The sequence below is a fragment of the Loxodonta africana genome, chromosome 17, assembly GCF_030014295.1.
Source record: "Loxodonta africana isolate mLoxAfr1 chromosome 17, mLoxAfr1.hap2, whole genome shotgun sequence".
Classification (NCBI taxonomy): domain Eukaryota; kingdom Metazoa; phylum Chordata; class Mammalia; order Proboscidea; family Elephantidae; genus Loxodonta; species Loxodonta africana.
The window spans coordinates 61,785,195-61,804,422 of NC_087358.1; the positions used below are offsets into that span (position 1 = coordinate 61,785,195).

At 39.0% G+C, this 19,228-nt stretch overlaps 1 protein-coding gene across 10 annotated transcripts in view; it reads left to right on the forward strand.

The window, feature by feature from the left end:
* Positions 1-556: 556 nt before the first annotated feature.
* DNAJC15 (DnaJ heat shock protein family (Hsp40) member C15) overlaps positions 557-19,228 on the forward strand; it is a 92,188-nt gene continuing 73,516 nt past the window's right edge. For 4 of the 10 annotated variants that reach the window (XR_010318192.1, XR_010318193.1, XR_010318191.1 and 1 more), the window contains exon 1: positions 1,715-1,851. Coding sequence is in view for 6 of the 10 variants with exons in the window: in XM_064270081.1 (XP_064126151.1) it covers positions 1,747-1,851 (105 nt within the window). In the remaining 4 variants the exon portion in view is untranslated. Of the gene's footprint in view, positions 1,852-19,228 lie in introns of all 10 variants that reach the window. The other 6 variants (XM_064270085.1, XM_064270084.1, XM_064270082.1 and 3 more) reach the window with 6 other exon arrangements.

Genomic DNA, 19,228 nt, shown 5'->3' on the forward strand with positions numbered 1-19,228 from the left:
GAATTGAAACTATCTCCAGTCACCCTAAAACTACATAACAGTTTAGCCCAAAAAGTAAAGACTGTCACCCTTGAGCACTGTGTTACTTAGAAAAAAAAACTATATAAGACCAAAGAGCCAACAGTTACTTTAAACATAGATGAGGAGGTTAAGGGGCAGGGAGATTAAGCAAAGGGAAGTGAAACAACTAGAACAGAAATAACAAGAATGTTGACACAACGTGAAGAATTTAGCCAATGTCACTGATCGTTATTATATCTAGAAACTATGGAATGGGAGTGGGTTTTGCTGTGTATATTTACACCAAAAATGAAATTAAATATTAAAAAATATGAGCTAAATGAATAAATTAGTGGACACTAAAATTTTTAAATTCAGAAATAGGAAAAATAATCACTGATTTTCCTTTTATTGTAAGCTGCTTTCCCAATGGGTATAAAGGGCAAAAGAGCTGTAGAGTTCGTACAGGTGTTAGAAAACACAAAATGGGCTTCATTTGTTGGTTAAGTTTTGCTTCAAAGCCTTGTCTTATCAAAAAAAAAAAAAAAAAAAAAGGGGCACTTTATATATCCGAGTCAGTACAAAACCATTTGTGGGGAGTGAGATTTACTTACTTGCTTGCAAGTTTGTTCTTTGTAATTTCATCTTAAATATAGCCCTGGTGGCACAGTGCTTAAGAGTTCAGGCTACTAACCAAAAGGCTGGCAGTTCTAATTCACCAGCTGCTGGGTTTCTACTGTGTCCTATATATAGGGTTGCTATGAGTCACAATCAACCGGACCACAGCTGGTTACAGTCATTCATATGGGGTGGGGAAGTACTAAGCAAATTGCCTTGTCCATTGCTCTCATGCGGTGAGAGCAAAGCAGCTGTCTCATCTATATCTCTCCTGGTTTGGGAGAATTTCTGCATTAAACAGAAGTGTGTACAGTAGTTGGGGATGGGAAGAAAGCCTGGAAGGGTCAAGAACCCTCAGGGACTGCAGCTGGATTCTCTGAGCTTCTCCTGGTTGGGGATTTTGAGATTTAGAGATGTGAGATTAAGTTCTCCACTGCTAACCCAAAGGTTGGCAATTTGAACCCACCCAGGCGATCTGCTCCCATAAAGATTACAGCCCAGAAAACCCTATGGGGCAGTTCTACTCTGTCACATGGGGTTGCTATGAGTCCGAATGGACTGGATGGTACACAACATCAACAGGGGAAACCTTGGGAGGGGACCAGGGCCCACCACACCTACTCCGGGGGCCTGGACTGGCTTTGGACCTGCTAATCTGAAACAAAAACAAGAAAATTCTACACGTCCTAGCAGCCTGGGATCTGACCCTTGGTTTTAATGGCACAAGCTGTCCAGAGCAGAGGTGGGAACAGAACCCCCCCGAGCTTCCCCTGCACAGTGGGTGCCCAAACCAAAACTCCTTGCAGTGGAGTGGATTCCGACTCACAGCGGCCCTGTAGGACGGAGTAGAACCGACCCATAGACTTTCTAAGGCTGTCATCTTCACGGCAGCAGATTGTCACATTTTCCTCTCGCTGAGCGGTTGATAGGTTCAAACAACCGACCTTTTGTTTAGCAGTGAGCGCCTTAATGACTGCATCACAAGGGCTCCTCTACAGCGGGTCCAACGCCTACAGTGGGTGCAACACCTGCTACAGCCGTGAGATGAACGCGCCCTAACTAGTTTGTCCCTGAGGCCACCTCGTAGGCGGCGTCGCGGCGCTGAGCGTCTCCCTGGGCCGCATTGCCATGGCCGCCCGTGGTGGCGTCCTCCCCGCCGGCGAGGGACTGCGCTATGCCGAGTACTCGCCGCCCTCCGCCAGACAGCCAGACGCCGACGTCGACCGGGGACTGGTGAGTCCTGCCGGCGGCCCCCGCCGCTTCTGGCCCCGCAAGGCCGGAACACGCTGCCTAACAGTCCGCCCGCCCCGCGGTGGCTCTCGGAGCCCCCGCCCAGTGCCTTTCTCACCCCAAGTCCCCCTGCGGTCCTCCAACCTTTGTCCTCCCTCGTTCTTTCAGTGTCTTTGCCTCGTCACTGACTCGTGTGCTCGACGTTGACTTAATAGGTGTGGGACATACAGCAGGTCAGAGCGTCCCTGCTCCCCTCAAGGAGCTTTCAGTCTTTCCGGGGAGACAGACGAGAAAACAGGCAATTGCACATACAGATGATGAGTGCTATGATGGATTCTCTAATCACATAGGAAGGGACCCCAGACCAGGCTTTGGTGGGTGTGCTGGGTTGGGGGCGGCTTACTGGGGAAGCGGTGGTTGAACTAAGACCTGAAGAATTGAGCGGGGAAGTTAACTCAGTGAATAGCAAAAAAGTGTTTCAGGTACCGTAGTACTATCTACAAAGTCACAGGTCAAAGAAACATGGCCCAGTGGGAGATTGCAAGTGGTTTATGCGGGTTGAAACGTAGAGCTGGGAAAAGGAAATGTCCAGTAGACATTTTCAGTAGTCACATTAAGAAAAAAAAGTAAAAAGGAACAGGTAGAATTAATTCTAATGATGCATTTTCTTTAACCCAGTATATCCACCGTAATGCCAGTTCAATTTGTAATCAATATTAAAAAATATTAACGAGAGATTTTACCTTTATTTAATTCTTTGAAATCGATGTGTATTTTGCACTTAAAGCACATCTCAGTTTCACTTAAAGCACACACTCATTTCAAGTGCTCAGTTACATGTGGCTAGTTTTTTTTTTTTAGTGGCTACCGTACTGATCAGCACGCTTCTGAAAGGTAAACAGGGACAAGATCTGAAGTTTTTAGTAAACCGTCTGCAGGAGCTGGGATATCCTGAGGGCAGTGGCACCATTTTGATAAGATTTGGGCAGAAGTGTGACAGATTGGGCTCTCATGCCATACGTAAGTGGAGAAAGTCTGGAAAGAGATGGCTGTTTTGTCCCTGTTTCACTCCACATTCCATGCTACTCCAGCCCACAGTGATAGCCAGCCTTTAAATGCACAGCATTTATTTCCCATACCATTTGTTTATTAATCATACACTATCTTGTGACAGCTTTTGTCTTGACCTGTCATTTTTCCAGCTTTGTTCTATGTTTTCTAAGAGCCAAAAACCAAACCCGTTGCCATCGAGTCAATTCCAACTCATAGTGACCCTATAGGACAGAGTAGAACTGCCCCATAGAGTTTCCATGGAGCACCTGGTGGATTCCAACTGCTGACCTTTTGGTTATCAGCTGCGGCTCTTAACCACTGCACCACCAGGGTTTCCTTTCTAAGAGCAGAGACTGGATATTTACTTCTCGTAAACAATTTGCCTGATAGTACTCAGTTCTCATCAGTTGGTTGGCTGATAAGTATTTCTGGAGCAATCAGCTTACCTGAGAAGGTTTCAGAAAGCAGTTGAGCTTTTATTCTACAAACATATCTTGAATGCCAGGCACCATCCTAGAACTTTGTGATACATAAGTGAGCAAAATAGATAAAAGTTTGAAGTAGAAAACTCTTTGAGCTCTTACTGTGTCTGATTCATTCCTTACCACAACCTTGTGAAGAAGCTCCATCTCAATCCTCACTTAAGAAATGAGGAAACTGAGATTTGGAAAGTGGTAAGAAAGTTGTCCACGATGATTCCCCTAATACGTGGCAGGCTAGGATTTCAAATCCTACACTGTTTGTACTATGCCTTGCTGACTACTCAGAAATAAGATTTTTTAGAATAAGGTATTCGTTCTGTGATGTGGATAGAATAGAGATTAGTTCTGTAACGCGGGATCTCCTTATAGAAAATTGTAAAAATCTCAGTATAAGGTTGATTTACAAGTACGAGGCAGCTCTGTAGCATTTGAAGATAGAAGTAATATTAGTAATTTTTACATCTGTAGGTATTTTTTTACTTAAAAGAGGGTACATATAGAACCCAAGGTACTAGTTTAGAGGCATCTTGAATAATCAGGCACGTAAAGGCTAAAGTGTAGGTTAATGGTTCTCAACCCTGTGCAACCCCGCCCCCCATTTTTTTTGTTGTGCTTTAAGTGAAAGTTTACAATCCAAGTCAGTTTGTCATACAAAAACTTACACGCATATTGTTATGTGACCCTAGTTGCTCTCCCTGCAATGTGACAGCACACTTCTTCTCTCCACCCTGTATTTACCATGTCCATTCAACCAGCTCCTGACCCCCTCTGCCTTCTCATCTCGCCTCCAGACAGGAGCTGCCCCTTAGTTGCATGTGTCTACTTGAGCTAAGAAACACACTCCTCACCAGTATCATTTTATGTCTTATAGTCCAGTCTAGTCTTTGTCTGAAGAGTTGGCTTCCAGAGTGGTTTTAGTTTTGGGCTAACACAGTGTCTGGTGGCTGTGACCTCTGGGATCCCTCCAGTCTCAGTCAGACCATTAAGTCTGGTGTTTTTGCTAGAATTTGAGGTCTGCATCTCACTTTTCTCCTGCTCCATCAGGGATTCTCTGTTGTGTTCCCTGTCAGGGCAGTCATTGGTGGTAGCCAGGCACCATCTAGTTCTTCCGGTCTCGGGCTGGTGGAGTCTCAGGTTTATGTGGCCCTTTCTTTCTCTCGGGCTCATATTTTCCTTGTGTCTTTGGTGTTCTTCATTCTCCTTTGCTCCAGGTGGGTTGAGACCAATTGATGCATCTTAGATAGCTGCTTGCTAGCTTTTAAGACTTCAGGTGTCACTCACCAAAGTGGGATGCAGGACGTTTTCTTAATACCCTTTGTTATGCCAGTTGGCAGAGATGTCCCCTGAAACTATGGTCCCCAGACCTCTGCTCCTACTGCTCTGTACCTTGAAGTGTTTGGTTATATTCAGGAAACTCCTTAGCTTTTGGTTTAGTCCAGTTGTGCTGATTTCCCCTGTATCGTCCTTCCCTTCAACTAAAATAATTCTTGTCTATTATCTAATTAGTGAATAACCATCTCCCTCCCTCCCTTTCTACCCTCCTAACTATCAAAGAATGTTTTCTTCTGTGTTTAAACCTTTTCTTGAGTTCTTATAAGAGTGGTCTCATACAATATTTGTCCTTTTGCAACTAATTTCACTTAGCATAATGCCTTCTAGATTCCTCCATGTTATGAAATGTTTCATGGATTCATCATTGTTCTTTCTTGTTGTGTAGTATTATGTTGTGTGAATATACCATAATTTGTTTACCAATTCGTCTGTTGAAGGGCACCTTGGTTGTTTCCATCTTTTTGCTATTGTAAACAGTGCTGCAGTGAACATCGGTGTGCATATATCTATTTGTATGAAGGCTGTTATTTCTCTAGGATATATTCCAAAGAGTGGGATTGCTGGATTGTGTGATAGTTTTATTTCTAGCTTTCTAAAGAAGCACCAAATCGATTTCCAAAGTGGTTGTACCATTTTACATTCCCACCAGCAGTGTGTGAGTGTTGCAGTCTCTCCACAGCCTCTCCAACATTTATTATTTTGTGTTTTTTGGATTAATGCCTGCCTTGTTGGAGTGAAATGGAATCTCATTGTAGTTTTGATTTGCATTTCTGTAATGGCTAATGATGGTGAGCATTTCCTTATGTATCTGTTAGCTGCCTGAATGTCTTCTTTGGTGCAGTGTCTGTTCATATCCTTTGCCCATTTTTTAATTGGGTTACTTGTCTTTTTGTTGTTGAGGTTTTGCAGAATCTTACAGATTTTAGAGATTAGACACTGACTGGATTTGTCATAGCCAAAATTTTTTTCCCAGTCTGTAGGTTGTCTTTTTACTCTTTTGGTCAAGTCCTTGGACGAGCATAAGTGTTTGATTTTTAGGAGCTCCCAGTTATCTAGTTTCTCTTCTGGTGTTTGTGCATTGTTAGTAATGTTTTGTATACTGTTTATGCCGTGTAGTAGGACCCCTAATCTTGTCCCTATTTTTTCTTCTATGATCTTTATCATTTTGGATTTTATATTTAGGTCTCTGATCCATTTTGAGTTAGTTTTTGTGCCAGTGCCCCCATTTTTAAACAAATATTTTGTAATGTTGCGTGTATTATCCAGAAATGAGATTCATAGGCAATATAATCTATCCGTAAGTATAATTAAAAAAAAAAAAGTATAATGCTCTAATTGTAACATAGGTGAGATATTTTATTAGAAAACATATCTGCTGCTTAAATATGTAAATGCTCAGACACGACTGCGTTAGAAGGCATAATGAAGCAATCATTTGCTGGCATATTTGCACCAATACAGAGAATCACTGTGAATGTAACAGCTGCAAATGCAGACTGATTTCAGGTGTATTATATTGGTAATTCAAGGCATTGTCATCAACAAAGTGATTTTTTCAAAATGGTGAACAATTTTCAGTAAAGCTCTAAAACAAAGTAGAATCTGCTCTCAATTTACATGGTTAGTTGCACTTCTGGAAAATTCGGTCTATACTAAAACAGTTTAAAAGGATGTATTTTATATATAATAAGCTCTAGACTACGATAACCACAAACGGGTTTTTACCTACCTAATATCCACCCAGGGAGCCCTGGTGGGGCAGTGGTTCAGTGCTGGGCTGCTAACTGAAAGGTCAGGTTAAAGGGCTCGGCTACTAACCGAAAGGTCAGCGGTTGAAATTCGCTAGCTGATCTGCAGGAGAAAAATATGGCAGCCTGCTTCGGTAAAGATTTGTAGCCATGGAAACCCTATGGGGCAGTTCTGCTGTGTCCTGTGGGATCACTATGAGTCAGAATTGATTTGATGGCATCGGGTTTTATGACGCCAATGGGCAGTATCCACTCAAATCTTTGAAAGTCTTCAGGAATGCAGACAGTCTTTGCAGGATTGTCCCGTACGTTTTAGGACTAGTAGGATCGGTAGTCCCCATCTACCAAAAAAGCTGCCCTCCCTCCCCTCCAAACTATTGTGACAACCAAAAAGGTCCTCACAAATTTCTAAATGTTTAAGGGCCCGTTCTGCTTTTGCTGGGAATCATTGGTTCAGGCAGTGACCAATGCTGAGGTAGAAAGTAGAGCTGATGATAACTTCGGGGAACCTGGAAGTACTGAAAGTGATGGGAAGCTGACAAAGAGTAAATGTTAGGAAAGGAAAAAATGTTATAGGTTTGGGACACATTTGGTAATCATAGTGAAAATAGTAGAAAATAAAATGTGTTGAGTTGAAAAAATATTTTTCATAACATTTTTGAATAAGATGGAATTTAAGATTCATGAAATGTGTATTTACAGCTGTACGTATATGTTAAATGATTCTCTTCTTGTCAGATAAACGTCCCTTTAGAGACTAAAAATTATCCTTTACTAGTCTGCTGAACAAATTAAAAAGATGAAGATAAAGTACTGGTAGTACTTTAAATACAATAGCATTTTACAATTAACTGTTTAATAATCAGAGGTCATGTTCAAACTTTGCTTTAGCAAAACTGGTTTTCGTGGAAAAGTAGAAAAATACCCTTGAAGTTAGGATGAGAACGATATCAAGTTTTAAAAGTTTGAGCAAAACTTAATTTGTATCAAGTGTTAGCCTTTTTGTTTCCAGTACTTTTCTAAAAAGCATAACTCTTAGTGCTATTAGTTATACTGTAGTGTATTAAAAAAAAAAAATACCCACCACCCAACCAACCCGTTGTCGTCAAATTGATTCCAACTCATAGCTACCCTATAGGACAAAGTAGAGTTGCCCCGTAGGGTTTCCAAAGAGCGGCTGGTAGATTCAAACTGCCAGCATTTTGGTTAGCAGCCAAATACTTAACCACTGGACTAAACAAACCTAGTATGTGAAAGCTAAAACCTATCAAAAATGTAAAGTAGTAAGCCTTCCAAAACCAACCCAAACCGAGTGCCATCGAGTCGATTCCGACTCATAGCGACCCTATAGGACAGAGTAGAACTTTGCCCAATAGAGTTTCCAAGGAGTGCCTGGTGGATTTGAACTGCTGACCTTTTGGTTAGCAGCCATAGCACTTAACCACTATGCCGCCAGCATTTCCAGCAAGCCTTCATTCATTACCAAAAAATAAGAGATTATTTCTACTACTTTTAAATTGCAATTTGATTTTAAACATGTTTTGACATACCCTGAAGCTTTCCTTGGCAATCACATGGATTATGTATTATATATCTACATTTTTGTCTAATCCTTTCCTTGCTATTGTATGTATCATAATAGGGGGCTAAAATGTAAGCTCCATGGGCAGAGATTTTGTTTGTTCTCTGATACATATTTCCAACATTTATAATGGTACCTTATATGTGGTAAGCATTCCAGTAAGAAATTGTTGAGCAAATAAATATTGTCCCGGAAATGGAAAGGATTGAGAAGAACTATTATCTCTGTGAATGGAGTCAACGAGAATTTCCAGTTGTCTGCTAATGAGTCCTACAAATAAAACCGCAACATTCAGCTTATCTAAAATCTAGCTCATTGTATTCTCGCCCCAAACTGCTGATTTTCGTCTTGTTTTCCTTGTCTGGAATAATGCCACCATGAACTACACTTTCTCCTTTATTTCCAACATTAAGTCAATCAATCACTTTTCCTGGTCCCTGTAATTTCTTTCCCTCTCTCCCTTCTCACTGCTATCCCCTTCGACTTTATCATCTCTTTCCTGGCCTATTGTAATAGCCTTTTAAAATTTTTGTTATTTTTTTGTGTGGTCAGTATATATATAACAAAACTTTAATCATTTCAGCATTTTTTTTTACATGAACAATTCAGTGACATTAATTATGTTCGTCTTGTGCAAACATCACTACTATCTGTTTCCAGATTTTTCTGTCACCCTTAACAGAAATTCTGTGCCCCCTAAATAATGACTCCCTCTTCCCCCTCTCTTTCCACCCGTGGTAAACACTAATAAACTTTGGTTTCTATACATTTGTCTATTCTAGATATTTCTTATAAGTGGGATCCTTCCATGTTTGTCCTTTTGTGATTGATTTATTTCTTTCAACATAATGTATTCCAGTTTTATCCTTGATAATGGCGTAGTATGTATCAAGACTTCGTTTCATTTTATTGCTGGATAACCTTGTATGTATGTACGTAATAGCTTTTTAATAGGTCTCTGCTTTCGGTACTTTACCCTTTCCAAATTTCACAGTTGTTTTCTTACAATGCAGACCTAATAATGGTACCATCCGTTTTTATAAATTTACTACGTTCCAAACTTTAGTCAGGGTGGCATATAGGGCTCTTGTGAACTGCCTTCCCAGCCACATTTTCCACCCCTGCACTGTACTATTCCCTATGCTGTAGTTACATTGGCTTTCTCATATTCCCCTCATGAAATTTCATACTTCTGTTGCTTTACTATAGTTTTCTTGTCTGTATGAAATTCCCTGCCTTCTGTGCCTGGCAGACTTCTCAGCTTGCTCATGTGAAGTTTTCCCTGACCCTGGATCACCTTCCCTGGCAGAATAAAGTTGTTTCATCCTATTTATTCCCTTACAAAGTTGTACAAGTTTTTATTATAGTATTTATTAAAATATGTGAAAATTATTTTTCCAAAGAACAAAGAAAAATGAAGAAACTCTGAGAATGATGTGGGATATAATCAAAAGCAAAAATTTGCAAGTAACTGGAGTTCCAGAACAGGGGGAGAAAACAGAAAACACAGAGAGGATCATTGAAGAATTGCTGACAGAAAACTTCCCTAATATCATGAATGATGAAAAGCTGACCATCCAAGAAGCTCAACAAACCCCATATAGTATAGACCCCAAAAGAAAATTACCAAGGCACATCATAATCACACTCACTAAAACCAAAGACAGAGAAAGAATCCCGAGAGCAGCTTGAGACAAACAAAAAGTCACATACAGAGGAGAAACAATAAGACTAAGCTCTGATTACTCAGCAGAAACCATGCAGGCAAGAAGGCAATGGGATAATGTATATAAAAAATTGAAGGAAAAAAAATTGCCAGCCAAGAATAATATGTCCTGCAGAACGTTTCTTCAAATGTGATGGTGAAATTAGGACATTTCCAGATAAACAGAAATTAAGGGAATATGTAAAAACCAACCAGAGTTTCAAGAAGTGTTAAAGGGAGTCCTTTGGTTTGAGATCAGACAACAGCCTGAATCTGGGACACAAGATCATACCAGCCAGATACCAACCTAGAAAATGAACTCTTAAGGACTGTTCAAAACCAAAGGATTTACACCATGTAAATGACAGCAACGTCAGAACAATAAAAGAGGGAATAAATCGTGTAAGTATAGAACTTTCTAATGGAGAGGAAGGCAAGGCGATGTCAAGTAATAATAGACTAGTACAAACCTAGGAAGATAAGAGTAAATTTTAAGGTAACCATAAAGAAAGTTAACAAACCTCATGAAAATAAAGAAGAAAAACACAGTCTCAGTAAAAACAAAAGAAAAAAAAAGAAAAGAATCCACAAACAAAAGGAATTCAGCACAAGAAAATAAGAGAAGCAAAGAAAACATTAGCAACCCTCCAAAAAAAGCACTACAAAATGACAGCAAAAAACATATCTATCAGTAATTTACACTGAACATAAATGCCTAAATGAACCCATAAAGAGACAGAGAGTGACCAAATGGATGAAAAAAAAAACAGGATCCATCAATATGCTGTCTACAAGAGACACACCTTAGAAACAGACGTAAATTTATTAAAAACCAAGGGATGGAAAAAAATAAGCAAACAGCTACCAAAAAAGAGCAGGAGTGGCAATGCTAATCTCAGATAAAAGACTTCAAAACAAAATCCACCATAAAAGACAAAGAAGGGCACTATATAATGATTAAAGGGACTATCCATCATGAAGACTCAACCATAATAAACATCTGTGCACCCAGTGACAGGGCTCCAAAATACATAAACTCTAACATCACTGAAAAGAGAAATTGACAGTTCCACAATATAGTAGGAGACTTAACATATTACTCTCAGTAAAAGACAGAACATCTAGAAAGAAACTCAACAAAAATACAGATCTAAAGGCCACAGTTAGCCAACTTGAACTCATAGACATGTATACAATACTCCATCCAACAGCCGCAAAGTACACATTTTTTTCCAACACACATGAATGTTCTCTGGAATAGACCACATATTAGGCCACAGAGCAACCCTCAACAAAATCCGAAACGGTGAGATAATACAAAGTATCTTCTCTGACCACAACGCCATCAAACTAGAAATTAACAACAGGAAGAGCAAGGAAAAAAAATCAATTACATAGAAGCTCAGTACTGAAGTCACTCCTGAGGTTCACCCTTTAGCCAAAGATTAGACAGGCCCATGAAACAAAACGCGATGAAAGGGGCACACCAGGCCTGGGACAGGAACTAGAAGGCAGGAGGGGACAGGAAAGCTGGTTAATAGGGAACCCAAGGTCAAGAAGAGAGAGTGTTGACATGTTGTGGGGTTGTTAACCAGTGTCATAAAACAATATGTTTACTAACTCTTTAATGAGAAGCTAGTTTGTTCTGTAAACCTTCATCTAAAAAAAAAAGAGAAAAGAAAATTATTTTTTCCCTGTTTGTGTAAGCACCTAGGCTGTGAACTCCTCAGGGGCAGGGACCTTATTATGTTTTTGTGATCAGCATGTTAATTGGTACATTGTAATCATGTAATTGTTGATCATTGTTATTAAATGAACAGCTATTACTATTCTAATATTGATATACATACTTTTTCTGTAGTGTTTCCCTTGTATGTTAGCCTCTCGGGGGAACAGGGGTCTGTGTCTGTCTTGCTCGCTACTCTTTCTTTCCCCTTAACTTAACATACTTGGCATATTGGCAGATGCTTGTATGTTTAGGTGGTAATGCTAAGTAAAGATTTGCTGAATGAGCGAATAGTCTCTGTCTTCCCTTTCTTCATCACAAATACCACCCCTCTTTTTGAGAGGGAAGAATAATTTTTTTCCTTCTTAATTTTCTTTTGGTCCAACTATCTTCAACTCAAATGTTATAGTCTCAAGACAGAAGTTTTAGCATTTTATAACACTTCCAAGCAATTTATATTTATCTAGAAGGTTATTTACTGCTTATGGTGTTTTGAAGAATAAAATACCTTAGGGACTTTATAAAGAATTCCGATACCTTTTTTTTTTTCCCAGCAGTAGTAGCTATAATGGAGTGAGCTGTTTTCCAGTTGTTTGAAATTCTTTGATTCATGATAGTGGAAAGCATTTAAAATATTTTTTTCTGTGTTTCTTTCTTTTTGTTTTTTTCTGGTGGATATTTGAAACTTAGGTTATGGTAAGAGATACCTGACTTTTGGCTCACTTGTTCATTTCCTGGCATTATTTCAATAATGTTTTTTCTCCTTTTTAAAATATATTTTATAACTAAAATTATATTGTTTATAGTCAGGGATGAAATTTTAAGGATATTCATTCTCTGTACTTCCAACATAGTAGCAGGCACGTGGTCGCTATTCAGTAAATATTTGTCGAATAACTAATGAATGAAACAACTGGATGGGACAAGAATAGAGAAATGTTAGAGACTGATGAACTCACAGCCTTAAGGAATGAATAGGAGTCAAATAAACAAGACTATCCCTCTGACTTTTTTAGCGGTGAAGAGAGGTCTAAATAAAAGCATCTAATAAAGGTTTTGTGTATTCAGACTATACATAATACTCTGATGTCTTCCGGTGTACTTTTCGAAGTTTTGGTCAATTTCCTGCTTATCCATGCCTCCAGTAACACAGGCAGTCTCCAACGTAGACATCACCTGTTGTTAAAGCTTATTAATTCAAAGCAATTTAATAGATTTCTTTTTGGAAACACAGTATATGGAAGCTATATTTTGGGGTATGAATAAATCTGGATTGTCCCCCAAGGACAGAGATCAGCAAACTTTTTCTGTAAATATTTTAGGCTTTAAAGGCCATTTGGTCCCCGTCACAGCTACTGAACTCTGCTGTTAGAGCAGAAGCAGCATAGGCAGCGAATACATGCGGCTGTGTTTCAGTAAAACTGCATTTACAGAAACAGTGGAGGGGCGCGTTTAGCCTGTGCATCACAGTTTGCGGGCCCCTGTTCCAGGAGGCAAGTTGGGTCAAATCTAAATAATCAATTCATGACATACTCATATTAAGTGTTTTCATTTATTTGTTTAGTCAGCCATTGATTCAACACATATTTATAGAGCCAACTTTATTAGGTAAGGTCCCGGGGTGAGGTGCTGTAGCGGATACAAAAATGAATCAGATGTGAATTTTGTCCTCAAGGAACTTGTTCAGCCCCTTAGATTGGGAACTTCCCATCAGGAATTGTGTCTGGTTCACTTTGATAACCACCCCTCGGGTCTTCCACAGCAGAAACAGATTGTAGATACTTCATAAAAATTTTTTTTAATGGATAAGTGGATGAAGAACTAGAGTACAAGCTATAGGTGTCACAGGTATATGGATAAAGTGCATGAGTTTAAAGGAACTATGCATTTTTTCTAGTTTGGAAAATTGGAGAAAACTTTGCAGAAAAGTGAGTGAGAAGGGGAAAATATATGGAAAAATTAAAAAGATGAAAAAATGTTAGGGTGAAAAATTCAGAAGACAGGAAGGTAACACAAATGAGTGAGGGGCCTGGATAAATGCATAGTTTGTCTGAGGGATGATGATTTATAGCAAAATGGAGAAAACACTTTGAATTGCTCAAGGGCAGCAGTTATTACTTACCTTTGTAGATAATTGGAATAAACCAGTATTACCAGATACTTGATTTTTCAAGAGAAGCCAGAAAGAGAAAAACAAGTTTTCCTAACTTGTATCAAGAAAAAAAAAAAAAAAATATATATATATATATAAAGAAAATTGGGGTAAAATTATGGGTTGTCCTGAATGCCAGGTTAAGGAGTATGGACCATATTCTGTAGGCAGTTGAGGTTTTGTAAGAACTGTGTAGTCAGTGGCGGGCTTCAGGAAGATGAAGCCTAGAGCAGTGTTTAAGAAGAGTAGAGGATAAGGACAGAGGAGGGCAAGGCCAGTTAAGATTGCATTACAGAGGGCAGTACCGTGGGAGTATAGAGGAGGTGATGGCAGCAGTAATAGTGACTGCGGGTAAAATGTTTTGTGTCAGGCGTTATGCTAATGCCTTAAATACATGCACTTATTTTGTCTGTATAATAATCCTGTGAGATATAGATACTACTTTAACCCCCACTTATAGATTAATAAATTGAGGGCTAAAGCAATGAAAAAAACTGCCCAAAGGCACTCAGTTGGTGAGGGTGTGAATCCCAGAGATACTCTTTCTTGTCTCTGTGCCTTTATTCAAAATGTCCTCTTTCTTTACCCCTCTTTCCTGTTCAGTCTTTCTAACTGTATCAGTCAAGATCTAAATTATATAAATTTATATAAATAAAAGACGAATTGTATAAAACAAAATTTAATGGAGTGAATTGGTTACATAGATAATGGTGTTGTTGAGAAGCCAAACAGGGAGTAGTGAGGCAATGGAGAGGTTAGGAACACCAGCAGACCACTACCACTCCTAGGGCTGGAGGGCCAAAGGAAAGAATTGGTGTTTTCAAAACCACTCCATATTAACCAGAACCACGAGGGCCTGTTCAGTGGGTTGCTGGAGCTGTCGGGGGACATCTGCTGCTACGGAAGGCAGATAGGAAAGAAGAGGAGTACGCTGGTCTCTCACTCTTTCGAATCTCCCAACCTCCCACCATGGCATCCCATTGGTCAGACTAAACTTGGAACTAGCTAATACAGGAGCCTACAGGACGTAGCCCATGTTCCAACAGAGCAGAGAAGGGAAGTGGATTTGGTGAATGCGGACAGACCTGGGACCAACACACTAACTGCTATTTTCAGCTGGAGGATGATTTGAATTCCACTGATACTGAGAAATTTGAAAGCATAGGTTCATAAAAACTGTTAAAAAACACTATTGTAAATGGCAGGTATTCCCTTATCCAATACAAGTCTATTTAGCCTATCAAACCAAACCAAACCAAACAAACGAGTTGCCATCCGTTGAATCCAACTCATAGCAACCCCATGTGTGTCACAGTAGAACTGTACTCTATACGGTTTTCAGTGACTGATTTTTCAGAAGTAGATTGCCAGACTCTTCTTCTGAGGTGCCTTTGGGTGGACTTGAACCTCCAACCTTTCAGTTAACAGCTGAGACTCTTTATACTACTCAGGGACTCCACGTAGCCAACAGTGACAAGGAAATAATAGTATTTCATGGAACTTTGTTTTCACTGTCTAAATATTACTCCAGTGCTATCAGGGATTAAATAAACATTTTTAGCTTTTCTGAGAATCTAATCACCAGGTATAACATTTTTTTTTCTTTTATATATGCTTCATTTTTTAGGATAGATTTACAGGAAAATTGAGAACATAGTACACAGAACTCCCATGTGCCCAAACCCAGCTTCCCCTATTATTGACCTTTTGTATCAGTATGGAACATACAATTAATGCTGATATGTTATTAGTAAAGTTCATACTTTACTTACACTGCCTCTCGTATTTAGATATGAGACACTGATGAAGTCCAGCCCCAAAGAAATGATTTATAGTCTTCATTTTGTGATAATTCTTAGGGTCTTCAGATGCTTCGAGATTTGTTTAAACGTTCTTAAACTCCAAAGCACAGTTAATTTTATTTCACCTTAACTCAGAAAGGAAGGAAATAATACTGTGTAATGAAATTTAAGCTCTAAGTATTACCACTCTAAAAATATAAGAGATTGCTGCCTTAGAGTAAGGGAGTGTGGTAAGGGAGTACAGATGCTTGGCAAAGCATGGCAGGTAAGGTGCGCATCAGATGTAAGCAAAAACAAGTAAGGGCTTCTTGCCAGGGGCTTCAAAGTTAATATAGGAAAAGCTTGTTTGTAGGCATACACTGTAGGGAGGAACCTTGCTAGAGACAAAACAATCAATTTTATGATCAGGCTGCAAAATTAAGTACAAAGAAAAAAGGGGAGATACCAAAGATCAGTGCAATTGTTTTTATTGAAGAGTGCTAGGAAGAATTTGTTTCTAAACTTTATTTAAAAGGAGACAGGCCAGAGGTTCTGAAGTTTATTAAACTCTTCTGACCTGGTGGGATCTTCCTAGGATTTTTGTTTTTTTAATAACCTTTATTGTTTTTCCCTGACTTTTTAAAGAAATAATTCCATAATATTGTATAGTAGTTATAATAGCTATTATTTCTTGGATATGTAATTACATATCAAATACTAGGTCATACATATGAATTTCCTAGTTTACAAAAATTCATACCAAGGAAGTAGGTTTAGTTATTATCCTCATTTTGCAGATGAGAAAACATTATTATGTAACTTAAGTAACTTGTCCGGAGTCATGGAGCTGCCAAGTAAGACAGTTAAAATACAAACCATATTTTTTTGGTTCCAAAGTCCATGATCCTAAGACTTTTTTTTTAGTGGTAACAGGTAGGTATCTATATATAAGAATATATAACTACTGTTAATGTTTTGGTTTATTTAATTCTTTTTTTTCTTTCTGTGTTTATGCTGTACAATTCTATTTTATAACCTGTTATTCTCCACATAAAATACGGTCTCTACATTTCTCAATAATATATTGTTGATCCATATTATTGGATATTCTATAATTTAATTGTTCCCCTATTATTGGGCATTCAAATTGTTTCCTTTTTTATATTATAAATAATGCAGTGATGAATATTCTTATATATAAATTTTTATGTACTTCTTATGATAAATTTTTTGAATTATAGTTACCAAGCCTAAGAATATGACCATATTTAAGGCTGTTTATGCCTATTTTGAAATTACCTTTGAGACAGATTGTACCAATTTGAATTCCCAGTGTCAGTTCATGAGATTACCCATTTCATCACCCCTTTGGCAACCTGTAAGGCTTTTGCATTTTTGAGTAAATTGTTAAAAACATCTATTCTGGAGGTGTGACAGATTGCTACACAATCATAGCCGTATCAAACTGGCATGTTTTTACTAAATGTAGGATTTTTGAAAATACAACTTCTTAGGGGAGGAGGAGGGGAGATTCAATTTTCTCAAATAGAGAATTATAAGGAGTGAGGATACCCAAGGGCCAGTGCTAAAATATACTTTGACAATATAATTAATTAAATGACACTTTTTTCTCTATTAGGGACAGGGACATGTCATCTTCACACGAAGGATGGTGAAATAGAAGAGTGGGGTCATATTAGAGCCATTGAGGATAGTGGGGATAGGACTCAGGGACCCCAGTCCCCTTACTCAGAGCCTGCAGCTTCAGTGGAGGGTGAGCTTATCTTGAGAAAGTGTAATGGGACAGATAGAGGGTAGGGGCCAGCTCGGAAGAAAAATGTGTAAGGGTAGGCAGAAGTTTCTTATAGCTGGACTAGAGTTGAATGCCCACTGAAATCATCTTTTAGCCTCTAACCTTTAGGTCCTTCTCCTCGCCATTGACTTAGTAAATTTGAATAAACATTGAAAGGTATACTGTGAGAGCTCGAACTTGATGGGACTGCCTTGTTTTTCCGGGTCTTGCAAAATTTTTCGCCTTTGACAGGGTGAAGTATTAACACTATTCTGTTGCTCTCTATTAGTGGAAAATATTTGTGTTTTCCTTCTCTGACAGATGTCTGCCTTATACAGGTTCTGGATTTTGCAGGTTTTATTGTACAGTGTGGTTAAGTGCTTGACTACTGACTGAAAGGTTGGTGGTTCGAATCCACTTAGTGACTCCATGGGAAAAAGATGTGGCAGTCTGCTCCCGTAAAGATTACAGCCTTGGAAACCCTTTGGGGGAGTTGTACTCTGTCCTGTAGGGTCACTATGAGTCATACTGGACTCGATAGCAACTGTACAATAGAGCTAGCGTCTCAAAATGAAAGCTGAGTGAAAGTTTTTTTTTACTTTTTAAGTTTAATTACTATATTATAATTTTACACACTTAGAGTTTTATAGTTAATTCATCCTTCTTTCTAAGTAATATGCCTGAATAAATGGCTAACACATACCTAATCAGCAAAATCTATATACTAGATTATTCTCAGCAAACTGGCTATTTCATTATAATTGTATAAAGCCGCAGATCTTAACTCCGGTATCCCTACACATTGTTAACACAAGAAAGGTGTGGGGCTATAGCCATGTGTCTTTACATGTAGTCGTGATCAGATTTTATCTATACTGTGGCTCTGTTAATCTGACTGTTAAAATCTGGGCCTTAAAATGTGTCTTGGTTATCTTGTGGTACTACAACAGAAATAACCACAAGTGGATGGCTTTAACAAAGAGTTTATTCTCTCACAGTTCAGGACGCTAGAAGTTCGAATCCAGGGTGCCCGCTCCAGGGGAAGGCTTCCTTTCTCCATCAGCTCTGGGGGAAGGTCCTCTTCATCAATCTTCCCCTGGTCTAGGAGTTTCTCAGTGCAGGGACCCCAGGCCCAAAGGACGCACCCACCTCCTGGTTCTTCATTCTTGGTGGTAGGAGGTCCCTTTATCTCTGCTGGATTCTTTCTTTTATATCTCAAAAGAGCTTGACTCAAAATACAAACTAATCTTGCAGATTGGGTCCTACCTCATTAACATAACTGCCACTAATCCTGCCTCATTAACATCATAGAGGTAGGATTTACAACACATAGGAAAATCACATCAGATGACAAAATGGTGGACAGTTACACAATACTGGGAATCATGACTTAGCCAAGTTGACACGTATTTTTGGGAGGACACAATTCAACCAATAACAGAATGGAACTGTCAGACATGTCAGCATTTGAAAATCACTGGCAAGTAGTATTAATGTACACTTATTCCTCCAAGAAATATTTCTGGCTAACAATTTAATAAATCTAAAAGGGATTAAAAAAAAACATTGCCATCAAGTCAATTCCGACTCATAGTGACCCTGCAGAACAGAGTAGAACTACCCCATAGGGTTTCCAAGGAGTGCCTGGTGGGTTTGAACTGCCGAGCTTTTGGTTAGCAGCCAAACTCTTAACCACTAAGTCACCAGGGTTTAGATAAATGTATGGAGAAATAAAATACTAAAAGCCAACTTAGATGTTTTGGAGAACATACAGGTTTGTTTTGAGGTTGAGCATCTGTTCGTAATAATCTTGGTAAGGGCATCCAACTGACCTATGTCTCTACCCCTAGCACAGTGTAGTAGGCACTCAGATAAAATGTTTGAGTGTTGGATTAAGTAGTGAATAATGAATGAGGCAAAGGATATGTCTGAAGTCACTATTTTGTGGTCCTGAAACACAGCAGGTGTCATTGGGTTGAAGAATTTAAACCTGATTTGGGAAACTTCTGATGAACCTAGGGCTTCCA